At 51.2% G+C, this 14,728-nt stretch overlaps 3 protein-coding genes across 3 annotated transcripts; 2 read left to right on the top strand and 1 right to left on the bottom strand.

Moving 5' to 3' along the window:
* The first annotated feature begins 459 nt into the window (after positions 1 to 459).
* TGME49_270950 (hypothetical protein) lies at positions 460 to 2,262 on the top strand. Its single transcript, XM_002365720.1, has 2 exons — positions 460 to 978; positions 1,105 to 2,262. Exons 1-2 carry the CDS (start codon positions 930 to 932, stop codon positions 2,127 to 2,129), a joined length of 1,074 nt encoding a protein of 357 aa, XP_002365761.1. The 5' UTR covers positions 460 to 929; the 3' UTR covers positions 2,130 to 2,262.
* A 313-nt stretch (positions 2,263 to 2,575) lies between these two features.
* Positions 2,576 to 9,187, bottom strand: TGME49_270960 (hypothetical protein; the record flags this gene model as incomplete). The annotated part of the gene is made up of 7 exons (XM_002365721.1): positions 2,576 to 2,937; positions 3,284 to 3,384; positions 3,796 to 3,893; positions 4,470 to 5,000; positions 5,497 to 5,607; positions 6,150 to 6,398; positions 6,908 to 9,187. The coding sequence occupies 7 exons, from the start codon at positions 9,185 to 9,187 to the stop codon at positions 2,576 to 2,578; spliced, it is 3,732 nt and encodes a 1,243-aa protein (XP_002365762.1).
* Positions 9,188 to 11,884: 2,697 nt separating this feature from the next.
* TGME49_270970 (hypothetical protein) lies at positions 11,885 to 12,493 on the top strand (the record flags this gene model as incomplete). The annotated part of the gene is made up of 1 exon (XM_002365722.1): positions 11,885 to 12,493. One exon carries the CDS (start codon positions 11,885 to 11,887, stop codon positions 12,491 to 12,493), a length of 609 nt encoding a protein of 202 aa, XP_002365763.1.
* Positions 12,494 to 14,728: the final 2,235 nt, after the last annotated feature.

The following is a 14,728-nucleotide window of genomic DNA, read 5'->3' as shown; positions in this document are numbered from 1 at the left end:
GGCAATCCACGTAAGGTTGCTGCGGAGTCGCGTCACAACGAAGACGCCAACGTAAGGATGCCAAAATTGATTCTACTCCAAACACGCATTCGAGGCAAGCCGCAGACATCTTTTGTAGAGACCACCCATTCCAGGTGAACGTATGGCAACGCTAACAGAACGGGGAGTTCGCGACCAAGCCTTCGATCAACCCGACCAACAACACCCGATCTTGTTGATTAACACTGGCTGGCCTCAGCCCTACATTCACTGGAAGAGAGTTGCCGTTCTGAAATTGGGGACCCTCCCCACGCTTAGTGTCCGCCTTACCCAGTGTTTTTTTTCGAGTAAGAAGTCAAATGTTTTGCACCACCAGCGAGAAGCCGAGACTACCCGCACTTTCTCTGCGCATGCCCACGGCTGCAACGGGCATGGGCGCACCCGCTTAACCATGTTTCTGAACACTGGAGACCGGGTTCCGCTGAGATTCGGAACGAGTTCACTTGCCCCACTGCTAGAAAACTGTTCACAGCGCGATTCACTTCGGTCAAATGTCATCCGTGAGACTCGATGCGATACGTGGCGCTTGCTCCGCATCATGGTAGTGAACAAATGTTGGCATGATTCGCATTACAATGATGGAACGATGTGATGCCTTGAAGCAAGAGGCACATCAGCAAGTAGGAACACAGAACATTTGCATTCAGCGTCGTTTGCTGAAGCAGCCAGAACGCTTTTGATGCAACCGCCTTGCGCGGACGAGCACAGCCGACAGGACGGCGGCTAAGATCGGTTGCTTCGAGGTTAGTTGACCGTGTGATTGTACACAGTCAGACTGTCACACATATTCTTTCTTACTTTTCTACACGTGTCCCTTCCTCGCTCTTGTAGCCAGTGATCTTCCTTCATTCTTCATCCCAAACGGTCAATATTCGTACACCTAAACCACGATGTTTCTCAAAATCGTCGCTGCGGCGAGTGTCGCTCTTCTTATGTCCGGTAAGTCGTTCTCATGCAGGGTAGCAGCCACTTCCGCAAAGTCTTCGGCGGCGCTCTTCGTGGTCACGAGTCGAGGCGGACCGTCCGTTTAACATGAGTTCTGGAGTTTCCTCTTTCGCTGCTCAGGTACGGCTTTATCGGCGACTGTAGAGGTGCCAGATGTCCTGGATTTCTTGTCTCAAGAGACCACCTACGCGAGCAACGTAACGGGCGATGCTGCGGAGATTGAGGACGGTGTCAACGCGGAACCCGCGTTGGCGTTCAGCGCAGATCAACTTCAGATCCTTTTTGAAGGTCTTCTCGACCAGGAGTTTCCCGATGAGATGGAGAAGATGGCAGCGAAAATGATGATCGAAGACGCTGCACACGACTCTGACAGCAACGACGCCGATGGAGAAGAACTCCTCAACAGGTTGTCGTCCAACATCGCCAGTCTCATGAACGACAACATCGGGAAATCCCTAACTGGGGAAATGGAGTCGGAAGGAGCAAGAGGCGGCCTCGGACAAGGAGGTGTTACGCTGCTGCTGAAGCAAAACATGGCAAAGAAGCTGAGGCTCATTAAGATCCTGGAAACCTTTTGGTTGTTTGTGAGGATGTCGAAGCAATACGTTCCACATACGACGACGTCAACAATGAAGCCTAGCACGTATATCCCTCCCCATAAAGGCCATCCCTCTCCTCCGAGTCATTCATCCACGACAACAAGGGCTCCTGGGCGTCCCGGAACTGCTCCGTCTCCGCCTGGGAACACACCGGCTCCCCGAGGAAACTCTGAGACAACCCTGTTCCTGAATGTGGCGCCGTTAACGCTTTTGAACCGAATATGCCAAGGCCAGCGCGAAGCGTGCGCCCAAGTCTTTGCTGAGTCACTCCATTCGGCGATCTATGCGGAGACTCAGGACGCAGCTTTCACAAAGGACAGGGTGAAGATGGGCGCTGTAAACCCCCGAGGCTCTGGTGTAACCCAAGTCGTGATTATCGTGGGCGATGGTGATTTGCGGTTCGCCAAGGCGCTCGAGAAGGCGATGGCTGACGTTCCGAAGTGCAACTCGGAGCCTTCCCTTCCCATCTGCCAAACAATGACTGGTGATACTCTTGCGAAGAACAACGTCAGCCCTACAGTCAGCAGTGTGCGGGTCGTTCAGTGATCACATGATCCATTTCTAATTAGGGGGCTTATTCTGGGTACAATCATGTGGTCCACCGCTTGTTCGTTTGTGCAACATCTGATGCAGAGAGCAATGGATTTTTCTGATCGCACATTTGTTCAAATATTGCTACAATATTTTTCTCCCAAGCAAATAGCTTGTCCGTCCTTGGCACGCACAAGCCCTCATTGGTGACGGCGTTGGCTCCTCCCTAGTCGCCTTCCACACAGCAGCAGCATTGTGCAAGAATTTGTTTGTACGCTACGCTCATTTTAGAAAATGAAAACCCGAAGCTGTCTTTGGGACTGGGTGTGCATATAAAACTTGAGCAGCGAGTAAGTGAAACCAGTTCAGCAAAGAACGGTTTGTTTCTCAAATTAGTCAGTTGATGAGACCATTTCGTTTGTTCATGGACGCCTATCATCTACCCTGTTAGAAAGGGAGTTCTATTTGACAGCCACAACCTTCCCATCAGGAATTTGAAGAAGGGTGAAAGCCTTCTGAACGCCTAGCAGCCTTTCCATGGCGTAGCCATGATACTGCGTGAAAAAGCACATGGAGGCGCCAGTCGTTCTGTAGTACTCAGCCTCCGCCGTCGCAAGATCATCGATCTTCGTGTCCGCTGTTGGCTCAGCAACAACCCGTTTTTTCTTCGCGACCTCTTTATCAGGAAGGGAATGCGTGAGAAGATGTAAGTACACCTCAGGCGATGGTGGCGGTCCAAGAAAGAGAATTCGATCAGCGCCTTGTAGCCGATATCGACGATAGAAAAGGAAGCGTACAGTAGTGACCAGAATGGGAACTTCGCCTGCAAAGAGGAGATGAGGCACAGGCACACACACCAGTCGAATCACCGTCTCCAGAAACCCCATCCAATGATATCTAACGTTGTACCACACTGCTCTCCCGGAACGTTACGAAAATAGTGCGTATAGATGCAGATAGACTTTATACACCTCTGTACACCCCCTACATATACATTCAAATACACACCTCTACATACGGCTACCGATGTCCATAAAGATCTGCACGAATACCCGCAGCACGTGATGAACGGGTGGAAGCTGGACCTGGCTCTCTGGCCCCATCCATACGCAAACAAAGACCCTAGACCATCGACTCTTTCCTGCCTCGGCTCAATGAACATGTCGCACCTTTGTGGAACTTTTGCCGGGCGCGAGTTATGTTTTGGTTGGATGTGTATTCGTGGCAGCTGGCGAAGTCTACGTTCTGCTCCTTGAGTGATCTCCACAGTCTGCCGCAGAAACAATTCAAAACGGGAAACGCATACGACACTGCATATCCGGTCGTTCAGGGGCGCTCAAAGTATTTTTTACCACGTATCCGAACAGAGACTGAGACCACGCTCAAAATTAGTCGCGTCGCCGGAAGTCGGCGAAGCCAGGCATATGCATACGGATAAATCTTCACTACTCGTTAAATGACAGGCATGGTTACTGTAACTGCGCTGCAGGATGTGCTGCGATAGACGGTGGTCAGTGGATACTCAAAGAACATATGACTGGAGCATCCTGGATACGAGAAAGCGGCAGCAAGAAAAAGGTCGAAAAGCAGCAGCGGAGAAAGACCCCGAACGGCAGGTCGCAGGACCAGCAAAATCCGAGGAGGGCATTAGGAGCCTCATCGAGCTTGAAACGAGACGTACCGGCAATAATCGAGGTAGGAAGGAAGCACGATAAGGGCGCGGTCAAATTCGCCTTGCAGAGTAGGAAGCACCCGGACGGCGAAGTGCTTAAGAAGGCACTGCAAAAAGAGCGAGAAGGGTTGCAGAGCTGAACGAGGGGAGTGGCCAACGACCCAGCATTCCAGGCTAGACAAAGTCGACGTAAAAGATGACACTGGTTGCAAGTCTAGATGCATTTCCAAACGCTTCTGTATACTCAGTCTTATCACTCTGTGCAGTTTTCACTGAAGAGAACGCGAGATGTGCAAATGCACAGAAAAATTCAAGTACGAGCGGGTCAAGATCCTACTGCGTGACAAGCGTTTGTGCGTAAGAAGACAGCACGAGAAGGAAGGATGAACCAACGCAGAGGGTGCCTGAATCAGGACGTCCAGGCTCGCGTCACACTCAAAATATGGCAGAAGGAAACGGCAGGTGTTCAGTGGATCGCGCCCGCGAAAAAAGACCGTTACGTCTCCACTGCACACCCTGTGGTTCATTTAGCAACAGGCGAAAGTCAGAAACAAGTCCCCTGAGTGTGCATCGTCCATCTGCATTCTCGTGCTTTCACACGGTACCCATCCGTCAACAAGCTTGGCATTCCGTCTCTCCACATTTCCGTCGAAGAAAAGAGAGATCCCTTTAGTTTGACGTACCCCACTCGCTTTGGAGAACTGAGAGCATGCAACCTTGCAGAAGAATTGCTGGGCACCTGTCAGCCCCGCCCTTGCCACAACCGATTTCCACAGAACAGCTTTTTCTTGAGCTTTTTCGGTCGCCCCCGTCCTATTGGCGCCAGCGTCGCTGTTCAGACCCTTGCCATCGTCTTGGCTTTCTTCTTCTCGCAACAGAAGGTTCTCCCAACAGGGCGTTGACCTGGCGACGCGCACCACTTTGCCTGGTGCCTCTTCGCGCCTCTTCCTGCCTTGCTTTCGTTTCTCCTTTCCATTTTCCAAAAAGCAACACGGCAGGACAGAAGCGGCGAAGACGGCCTGGGCCGGATCGAAGAGGTGAAGCACGCCGCGGCGATTCGAGCAAAACTGCTTAAAGAGTCCCTGAATCTTCGCGTCTCGGCCGTGAGAAAAGATCAGCGTTTGCCGGTCAGAGGCGCCGACGCCGGCCATCAACGACGGACGCAAACGTCGAATGTCAAAGGAAGTGTAGGAGACAGGAGGCAGATTCACGGCCTGAAATCAGAGACAGACAGGCGCACAGAGCGCACCACAGAAAACAGAGACAAACAGCGAAGATCGCGGTGGGTCTCATCGGCGTACCACCTACTTAACTGCGTATCACCTGCAGAGGGATACTATCTTCTCGTGTGAAACCTTCATTGTTCTATCTGTCACATAAACGTGATGAAATGAGTTACCACATGGCCGAACATCAAAACACACGAAATGGGCTCTCGACATGAAAAGTGGAACTGCCCAGATCGACACCAGGGACTAGGCCAGAGTTCCACGACCTACGAGAATAAAGGTAAAAATATGTCAAAACGCACCGCAGGCAGATTCTGCCTTTAACCGTGCGAGCGCAGGGCGACGCTCTGTGAAAAAAAATATTTCGGATCTCCGTGAAAGACATCCGACTTCAATGTGGCTCGACGCACATGGAGCCAACAAAAGGCGTTTGAAAAGTGAAATGTATACTTGTCTCTCTTGCAGCTTGAACGGTTCTTACGGCAAGACAGTCTTTGAGGAAGGCCCAGTTCTGCATGCTGATCACATCTGCGCGGTCGATGATCACCATTTCGAGCGACGAGAGAAAGTCAAACTCTCTTTTTTCTTCCCCCTGAACATGCAACGAACCGAGAAAGAATCGTGAGGATACCTGTATCTTCTGGAGAGACACAGGAGTCCATAAACGAGCCTTGCAGCCAAGACGAGAGACTCGCAGTGCACTGTCCGCACCGACGCTGGTGGCGTGCATGCGCAAATGATGAAAGAAGCAGTGAGTTGTTCTGACTTGTCAATGACGCACGACCGCCCGAGCGCTGAAGTCGAAGAACCACTGCTTCTCCTGGATAGCGCTGTGTACAAGTGAAAAAGTACGATTGAGGAAGCGCAGCAACGTCCCTCCACATGTTCGCCGTTATACCCGAAGCACCTGCATTGGTCTGAAAATGCATACAGCTATATACCTCGGTGTTGCCCAAATTGCTTAGATAGATGCAAAAACGTCGATTACCCAGCCATCTCTGCATAGAGAATTCACTTACGCGATACTTGAATCACAACAGAAACGCATGCAATGCAGTGGACTTGAACCACGTTTTTCTTCCTCTGAGGCATATAGAAAACGGTGGTGACGGCTCCGTCGCTTTTCAATCTTACCTGGACGCCGACAATCATGCGCAGCCCCAGCGGAGAAGCGATGAGAATGTCGGATGCGTAGAAGGGAGAATACAGGACCAGCGAGTTTTGCGCCACGCGAATGCCTAGACGAAATCGGTCGTTGTCGTTTCCCTTGAAAATATTTACGAAGTCTTCCGGCTTCTTTCCTTTTGCAAAGTTCTGCTCTTGATCCAGTTCGTCTTCTCGACTTACTCCGAATTCTTCTTCATAACGACGCCGATTCAAAACCTGAAGTGTGGCGAACGATTTGTCAAAGAGACGAAAATGCATACAGAACGACATATGACAGCTAAATGAGCTGCCAGCCTTGAAACGAATGACAGCTGACGCCGCGCAAGTGTAGACGCGTCGACGCACGAAAAAAAGCGTATTCACTGATACTGCAACCAATGGAGAACTAGTAGGACACACATATAAAAGGATACGAGTATGTATACATATATATATGCATATATATATACATGTCTTGGAGAAGGAGAGACGCAGATACATCCACAGATGTCCTAATCGGCTTATTCTCGTCACGCTCACAGAGAAAATCCCCTTGAATGATGCCCGCTTTATGATCACCACATAGGTGCCCGCAAAGCCCACATACGCGTTCCACGCTATTGCTTTCGTCACCATATATATATATATATATATATATATATATATATACATATATATATGCACATATATTTTATTAGCATATGGCTACGTGCGCCCAGCGTTGCATTTCGTTCTTTTCTGCGTACCTGTTGCATGCCTGGCATGAGAGCGATAAGATAGTCGACGACTTCCTTGGCTGCCGATCGGAAAGGCAGGAGAATGAGGATTCGAGGTCGGGTGTATCCGCCGTCTCTTACTTGGGCTTCTAACCAGTCTTCAGGGCCTTCGTTGTCTAGGTGGCGACTAGACGAGGCAGAAGACGGAGAGGCGAGAGAATCCGTTTTCTGTTTTTTATTGGCACTTTCCATGCAGTCACTGCGTTCGACGCTTTTCCGCTTCGTTGTGTCTCCATCCACCTCGTCCACTCCGTCGCTTTGATTGTCTCCGTTTTCCTCGTTCTCCTCAGACCCCACAACCGTCTCTCCCTGCTCGTCATCCTCCTCCTCTTCTTCGTGGTCTCTGGGCCCTCGCACGTGGTCTCGCTCTTGCCTGCGCATCGTTTCCAGAAGAATTTTTTGTCTTTCCTCCGGCGTTCGGTTTGCAACGCGCTTGATGAGATTCGAGTGTACTGACACCCGGTACCGCGCCTTCCACATGTGGGCGGCAGCGTGAAGCGCGTACATGAGTCGAAGCGACGAGCAAGCGGCATCGTTTTGGTGGGGAAACGAGATGTCTACGTAGCTCGAGAGAAAGTGAAAGAGCGACCGCATCTTGGCATTTCCAAAGGCGACGGGCAGTCCCCCAAGTTGGGGAGAGGACGCGAAGCGCGAGGAGAGGAGACGTCGAAGGGAGTGAAGCAGAGAAGACGGCAAGCCGTACGGCGAAGCGACATTCGGATCGAAAGCGGTTTCCGGAATTCGTGTCTTCAAGATGTATTCAAAGTATGAGTCGGCCGACAGACCAGAAGACGATGGCGGCAGAGAGCGAGACGAAGAGAGGCAGGAACTCGGTCCGTGTTCCACGCTGAAACCGGGCTCTGAGGCTTCTCCCGTAGGCGCGGCTTGAGTCTTCTCTCCAAAAACGCCCTCGTCGTCCTCTCCGTTCTGCGCCTGGAAAGTGCTTCCTCCTTGAGTTTGAGGGTCTGAGTACAAGCGAGACAAGGCTCGGGCGTCTGCTGCGTTCGAAGGCAGCGCTGCACTGTAGGAGGCGAAGCCGGAGGGCTCAATGAGAAGCTTCTTCTCCCCATGGGTCGCGTTTCTGCGGCTCTTCACAACTTGTGTTTCGTCTGCTTCGCTCTCCTGCTCTGACTCGCTTCCTGCATCATCCTCAGCATCTCCGAGCAGCAGAGATGCAGCCGACGGCTGTGCTGCACTCTGCTTTCGGCGAACAGCCTTTGAGCTGTTGCCTTCGTGCTGGAGAAAAGCGGCAGCTTGGAGGTGCAAGAGCTCGACAGGCGTCTTCTTTTTCTTCTCTTCAACAATCTCTCTTTGGTGAATAGGCAGGCGGGACATCGCGCTTTCGTCGGAGGCGACGCTCTCCTCAAACGTCCAGAAAAAGTCGAGCGGCGCCAGAGGCGAAGGGCGTCCAGGAATAGGAAGGAGGCCGGATCGATAACGCGACTGTTCACGTAGTGAAACAAAAGAAGACGGACCTGCAGACGATGAAGGATCCGACGATGACCCGTCGTCTTCTTCGTCGCTATCTGAGTCGTTCATTCGCGCAAGAGTCTCAGCAACACTCTGCGCCGCGTCCTCTCCCTCTTCATCGTCCTCTTCCTCTCCGTCACCTTGGCCTTCCTCTGCCTCTTCGCCTTCCTCATCATCGTCTTCTCCTGCTTCGTCCTCATCTACTGCCTCTTCCTCTTCGCCGTCAACCGCTTCTTCGTTCGCCTCTTCATCTTCCTCTTCTCGGTTATCCTCTTCGTCTTCCTGTTCTTCCTCATCGAGCGATTCTTCTTCCTCGATGTGACTGCTGTGCTCGGGTTCACTTCCTTCTTCGTCTCCGCTGTCTGTTTCTTCTGCCGAATCGCCTTCGTCCTCCTGGTCTTCAGGCTTCAGACTCTTGAGAAGACGCGCGAAAGGATCCAGTTTCTTTCTCTCTCCACCCTGTCTTCTCTCGCCTCCGAATCTGGTATCGGATGAACTGGCTTTATCTACTTTCCCTTTCGTTAATGGAAGGCTTCCGACAGCAGGCGCGGCGTCTGCAGGATCTTCGTCACTCGAGGCGTCTTTATCTTGTTTCCGTTTCTCCAACTTCTTCAACTTTTTCGCTCGCTTCTTCTCCTGCTTGACTCTCGCTTCCTCCTCCAAACGGGCATAGTAGAGGTCCTCTACGTCAAGTTTTTGTGTGCGCTTCTTACTCTTCTTCTTGGGCTTCTGTGCAGTGCCCCTGCGGCGATTGCCTCCGCGAAGGCGTGAACGCCCCATCGTGAGTTGTTAGCAGGCGAAAGCAAAGAAAACTAGGCCGGAGAAATAAGGCGGTCGAGGGACAAGTCGAGAAGACTGAACGAGGAGCCTTCGACGATGAAGAAGCCTCCAGTGAAAACGAACGGAATGCGAAAAAAGGAGAAATTGAGGCGACCGCAGAAGATAGACGTTGACACGATCCAGAAAACAAGACAAATGCCCTGGGCAGCGAGTAAAGTCGGTGAGGGACAGAAACCCGTCTCCACTGGTTCCTTGCTTCTGTAATTTTCTCTCCTTCGCCCTGCCCCGTAACACCAAAATTGACAAAAAAAACAGGAACGCTAGAGGAGAACTCACATGAGGAGAGCAAGGGGACAAGAAAAACCATCGATTGCTCTTTTTCCCTTCTGTCGGCAGTAAGCGGGCGAGTCGGGTCCCACCGAGCTTGCATGCATGCAACGTGACGCCAGCCGGTCAAGCAGCGAAAAGAAGGCGGCAGTAAATTGTCAAGTGAAAAAATGAATGTTAACAATACTTGTACAGGGACAGGAACCACATAACTTGTAAAGAGAGGCGCGCAGAAGGAATCTAGACCCGCAGAAGCCTGCTTTGGCAAGAAGTGCCAGCAAAGACATGCATCGGGACGAGGACCCAGGAAGCGAAAGACAAAGCAGAAGAAAGCAACAAACTTGGGAGTACAACAGTGGCAGAAAGAACAGGACACAACACACAGGACGGATTGCTGCTTCATCAAAGAAAGAGCAAGGCATATAGACGCCATCTCACAACCCTACTCACCGGAGTTTGTCTGATAAGTCACTTACAGTTGGCGTCTCCGCCGACGTTCCGAAGTGAAAAGAAAGAGGACGAGCTACTTGAAGGGAGTGTAGTCTCCATTTCATCATTTGCGGCGAGGACATGATGTTATCTAACTGCGCGATAACGGCGAGGCACTAACTGTTTCCGGAGAAAGTCGACTGCGTGAGGTGCTACCTGGGCAAACGTCGATACTACGTGGGACCATGGCATGGAAGAAAAAGAATAGTTGATAGAATGACGTCGTGGGTATCGAGCGTCTACTGTGTACTGACAGTTTCAACGCAAGCCTGACTTCCAGCTATCTAGTTTCTAGGAGCGTAGCCGTTGTAGGGCGGTTTCTCGTCATGCGGTGCTGGGGGCAGCCACCCCATCCGAAATTCGGCGCAAGGCCTACAGCGTGGAAAGGTCCAACCAAATCCAGGCATGTCTCCATCAATCTCTTTTGAAATCTGCATACTTCTGTGTCACGCTTGCGGTGTTCCATGTGGGGCCCTTCCACGGCACAACTTTCTCCCCATGCACCAGTATTGCTCTCCAAAAAGAAAACCGTACCACCAAACGTCTGTCCATTATGATTAGCATCAGCGACGGCTCTGTCGCGTCTGATTGGTTATGCCGACTATGCTCGTTTGTCTGGGAGGTGACTTTTGGGCGGAAGGGAGGCAGCTTTCACTGTTGACGAAGCACGCTGACACTGTGCTCCGTTCCTGTTTAATGACTGTGCAGACAGACTATGAATAGTTCTAGCTGCCCTTCGTAAATGCTCCCACAAGGCCAAAACGGGGACAGATATACTTCGGAGGCATCCGGTGGATTTGCTCTCGTGCCCTGAGAATCCCGGTAGAGTGATTTATACAGCAGTCAAAGAATTCCGCGCGAATGCAGCGGCCATCCTGTTAGTAAGCACGTGCCAGGGCACCACGAATCGAATCTGTGTGTTCTGTAGAGACAAGGAACAGAACTTTCGATTGGTTGATACATCTTACAAGAGTGTCTGTTGGCGGCCAAATGTTGATGAGACACTCAACTGGAATGTTTAGTTAACCACTGCTTCACCATCAACTGCTTTGCGTCGACAAGGATACGACAGCAATTTGACTGGCACCTTTAGATTGAGTCTGTCCCGGCTAGCTGAAGACCTGAAAATGCTTGTCTTTTAACTGCTTCCCGTCCCCAGTTAATGTCGATATAACTCCAGAAGCAATGCGAAAACATCTGAGACAGGAGGTAGTGTGTTGGTGATATAACTAGCTCACTTGGCTGGTCGACACAAAAGTGTAGATCGGCGCCTCCTGCCGGTGCGGACTGCCTTGTCGGAATGACCGTGCTATGATAAAAAAAGATTAACTTGTGCAGCCGGATGGCGATGCGAGTTCGACAACCGGCTGCCACAACCGCCTTCAGATTGTTTGATAAATAACGTTCACAGACACACGAGATTGTAAGCAGCCACAGAGAAGCCACCACAACACGCTCCTACACACACAAGGCTGAGGCCTCCGCTCCCCCGGAAGCAGAAAAAACGAGAGAAGTCAGCGGGAACAATACACGCAAGCCCACTTCCTAGTGAACGTGCAGACAAAGAAAGGTGGTTCTGCGCTTTTCGCTTTCAAGAAGCGATGGCACTTGCCACATTTATGTGCCTGCACGCTTTCGCCGCGGACTGACCGCTTCGAGCGCGACGCCTCCGAGTGGACGGCCGGCCTGCCGGTTTCCAAGCCTCCGGAAAGCGGGCGGCGACCCAGCCCCCCACCCCCCACGAACGGCTTTCTCTCTCTGCCGGATGAGTTTGATCGTTTTGCCAATCGTGCGTGGTCGCCTGAAGACGCAACAGACTATCCTGCCCGAACGACATTGTTACGAGTGTTCGTCGCTGGGGACTGACGGCCTCGCCTGGCAATGGATACCTCCACGGCATCCCTTCGGCGTCGCTCGTTGCGCGAGTCTTCTGCCCTCTGCCGGGCTTGCTCGTTGCCGAACTCGGGTGTCTGCGGCAACGGCTCGCCGCCAAACGCGGGCGTTTTCGGACTTGGAGCGGCACTGAACACAGGCGTTCTTCGCGTGCGTGCCGTTGCGGCCGGCGAGACGCACAGTCGCGGCAGCGACAAGCTCGGAGGACGCACCGTCTCGGGGAAGGGACGAGCAGCAGGGGTGGGAAGCAGGGGAGCAGAGCTGCCTTCTGCAGACAACGAGGGCGCCGCGGTCCGACCTGACAGCATAGTGGAGGGATTTTGTCAGGTGGGCTGGAAGCGGCAAAACTCCAGTCCAACCCTGAGACGAGGGATGGAGGCCTGCCCAACAGCGAAGAGCCGCCAGACATCAAGGCAACGGCTCTTCCTGGGCAGGAGGGCAAAGGAAAGGGAGGAAACGAAACACCAGCCGGAGCGCAGCACGGTGCGTCGAGCTGCGCCGGCAGACGAGAATGTCCCCGCGAATGGGGACGAGCACGCACAACACCAACAGAGGGGATCCACCGAGGTGGGAGGAAGTCTGAATAGAGGAAGTTGACCGCCGGTTGGCGCGACGAGCAACCCTCACGTCTGCCTGCCGTTGCAAACGGCTGGCGAACACAGATGCCAGCCACATGAACCCGTCCGCGGCAGTACAACTCCATGTCGGTGACAGAGGACCACAACCGAGCTGGAGAAGACTCAAATAAAGGGGAAAACGGACAGCGAAAAAGCCCGACGGAGTCTTTGCTGCAGGCGCGTTGTTCAAACAGCAAAAGAGGAACGGGTCAACAAGAGACCCAGAGCAAAAGGAACTGGCTAAGTGATATAGCCAAGAGAGTAGACGCGCAGAATGATTTATACTTAGATTAAAACATTGTGCTGCCGCTACATTCTGTGCCACTAGGTAGAAAAGTACCGGTTGTCTCTGCTCGACGATCTTTTGACGTAAGAGCATGGATCACTGTTATAAAACCAGACAGCTACGCTCAATTGCCGCAGGCACAAGGTCACGGGCAATGCGTCGTTCATCCAGGCTCCTTGCCGTGTGTCTATGCTTGCAGACGCGTGCGACGAGACATGTAGTCTGTTTGGTGTTTTGTCGACGGAGTCGTTCACACGCTTTAGGTGTTCTGCATCGATGAACAATATCACTGGCACTTCAGATCAGAGACAGCAGATCACTGTTTGCACCTACAAAACTTTCATGAATGTGCAGTTGCCAAAGTATCACGTTCAGATACGATAATATTGAGTCGAGTGAAGACGACATAGTTTAAAGCGTGCATGCCGTCACCCTGTCCTTCGAACAAGGCGCAAGCCACAAAACGGCAACATGGTAATGTTCACAATGAGTTGCCAGTGCCTGCGAGAAAACAGTGGTAGCCACGCGCAGATCATCCTCGCTTACGGACAGCTTGGCAAATCTGCAGTTGATGGTTCTGTCGGAAGCTACGCGAAAACCGCCGGAGACGAAAGAAGCCTCGACTACTGTCCTCCTGTGTCCACCCATGTTGACTGTTTAAGAATGGTGACTCTGCTCTAATCCCCCAATTTGTGTCCCCGGTCGCATCCGCAGCACGGTGGAATGTTTTACGCTGATTCGCTAGAGTCACCTTTTTAATATGTTTTAGGAAGGTCCCCAGCACTGCTGCAGGGTTAAAATATGATTCGTGTCCTAACAGCGTAAATCGGGATACGGTCACAGACACAGAAAGTACACTCGCTAAATGCTTTGTCCATGTTCTCGTCGGTTCTGCCCGCCACCATTGTTCAGAGCCTGGGGAAGACGTTTGATGCACACGTGTATTCACGCATGGATATTTTCATTTTTTGAGTCTACAAATCAGGAACAGGCAATAGAACCGTGACTCAAAAATATTTACACAGTTCAACCGTGTATTGTTTAACTCGGTGAATTTGTATCAGGCTTGACTTCCTGTACAAGCAGACCGCCTTCCTACAGGTACTGAGGTCGTTAGTTGGTTGTGTGTCTATACGGCTTGAATAATGTTGGATTTCAACTTTCTACCGTATCCAAGTTGACTCGGAAACTGTTGTCATGAGCACTGTTGATTCACCGGTTTTGGATGGAATCACTTTTAACACCGCATAATATGCTAGAAAATACCATTCAGGTACGATATGAAGTGGTGTTACGAACCGGTTGACTGGTATGTTAGGCATAGAGCCTTTGCCAGGATTATTGCCATCATGCTGGAAATACGAATTTCTCCATCAGGATTATTTACGACCTATTTCTGGGGAGTCGTCATTATCATAGGTATTACGTCTCCATTTCTCCAATTCGAGATATGTAACTCTAGAGTGTCGGACGAAAGCTATTAATCAGATGTTAGAATGGTCAGCTTTGCCATCAAGGACTGCTAGACATCAATGCGTAGATACTGCTTGATTCAGTGTGTCGAAACCCGGTAAAATTCGACTCTATACAATTGGACGTCCAAACAGCCAGGATTGACGTTGTTATGCTACGCTAGTTCCTGGATAACATCGGCAATCACGTTCTGGATTTACATCTGAATCGAATAGGATCACAGTTAATCGACCCGCTGAACTTGGTGACGTACATCCTGACATCAAAGCTTTGAAGGTTATTCTTTTTTATGATCATGGGCAGTTCGATTCCACAAGCAGCATACAACTTTTGTGATAGAGTTGCTGTTATATTCGGTCTCCTAGGTATAGTAAAAAGCCTGTATTTACTCTATGTGTGTTTTGCAGTTCTAAATTGCGGCTCAATTGTACAGCGACATTATTTATTGATTGAATA

The sequence above is a fragment of the Toxoplasma gondii genome, chromosome VIII (assembly GCF_000006565.2).
Source record: "Toxoplasma gondii ME49 chromosome VIII, whole genome shotgun sequence".
Taxonomy (NCBI): Eukaryota; Apicomplexa; class Conoidasida; order Eucoccidiorida; family Sarcocystidae; genus Toxoplasma; species Toxoplasma gondii.
Note: the sequence above shows the minus strand (reverse complement) of the source record. Positions and strands in the feature narration are given on the sequence as shown.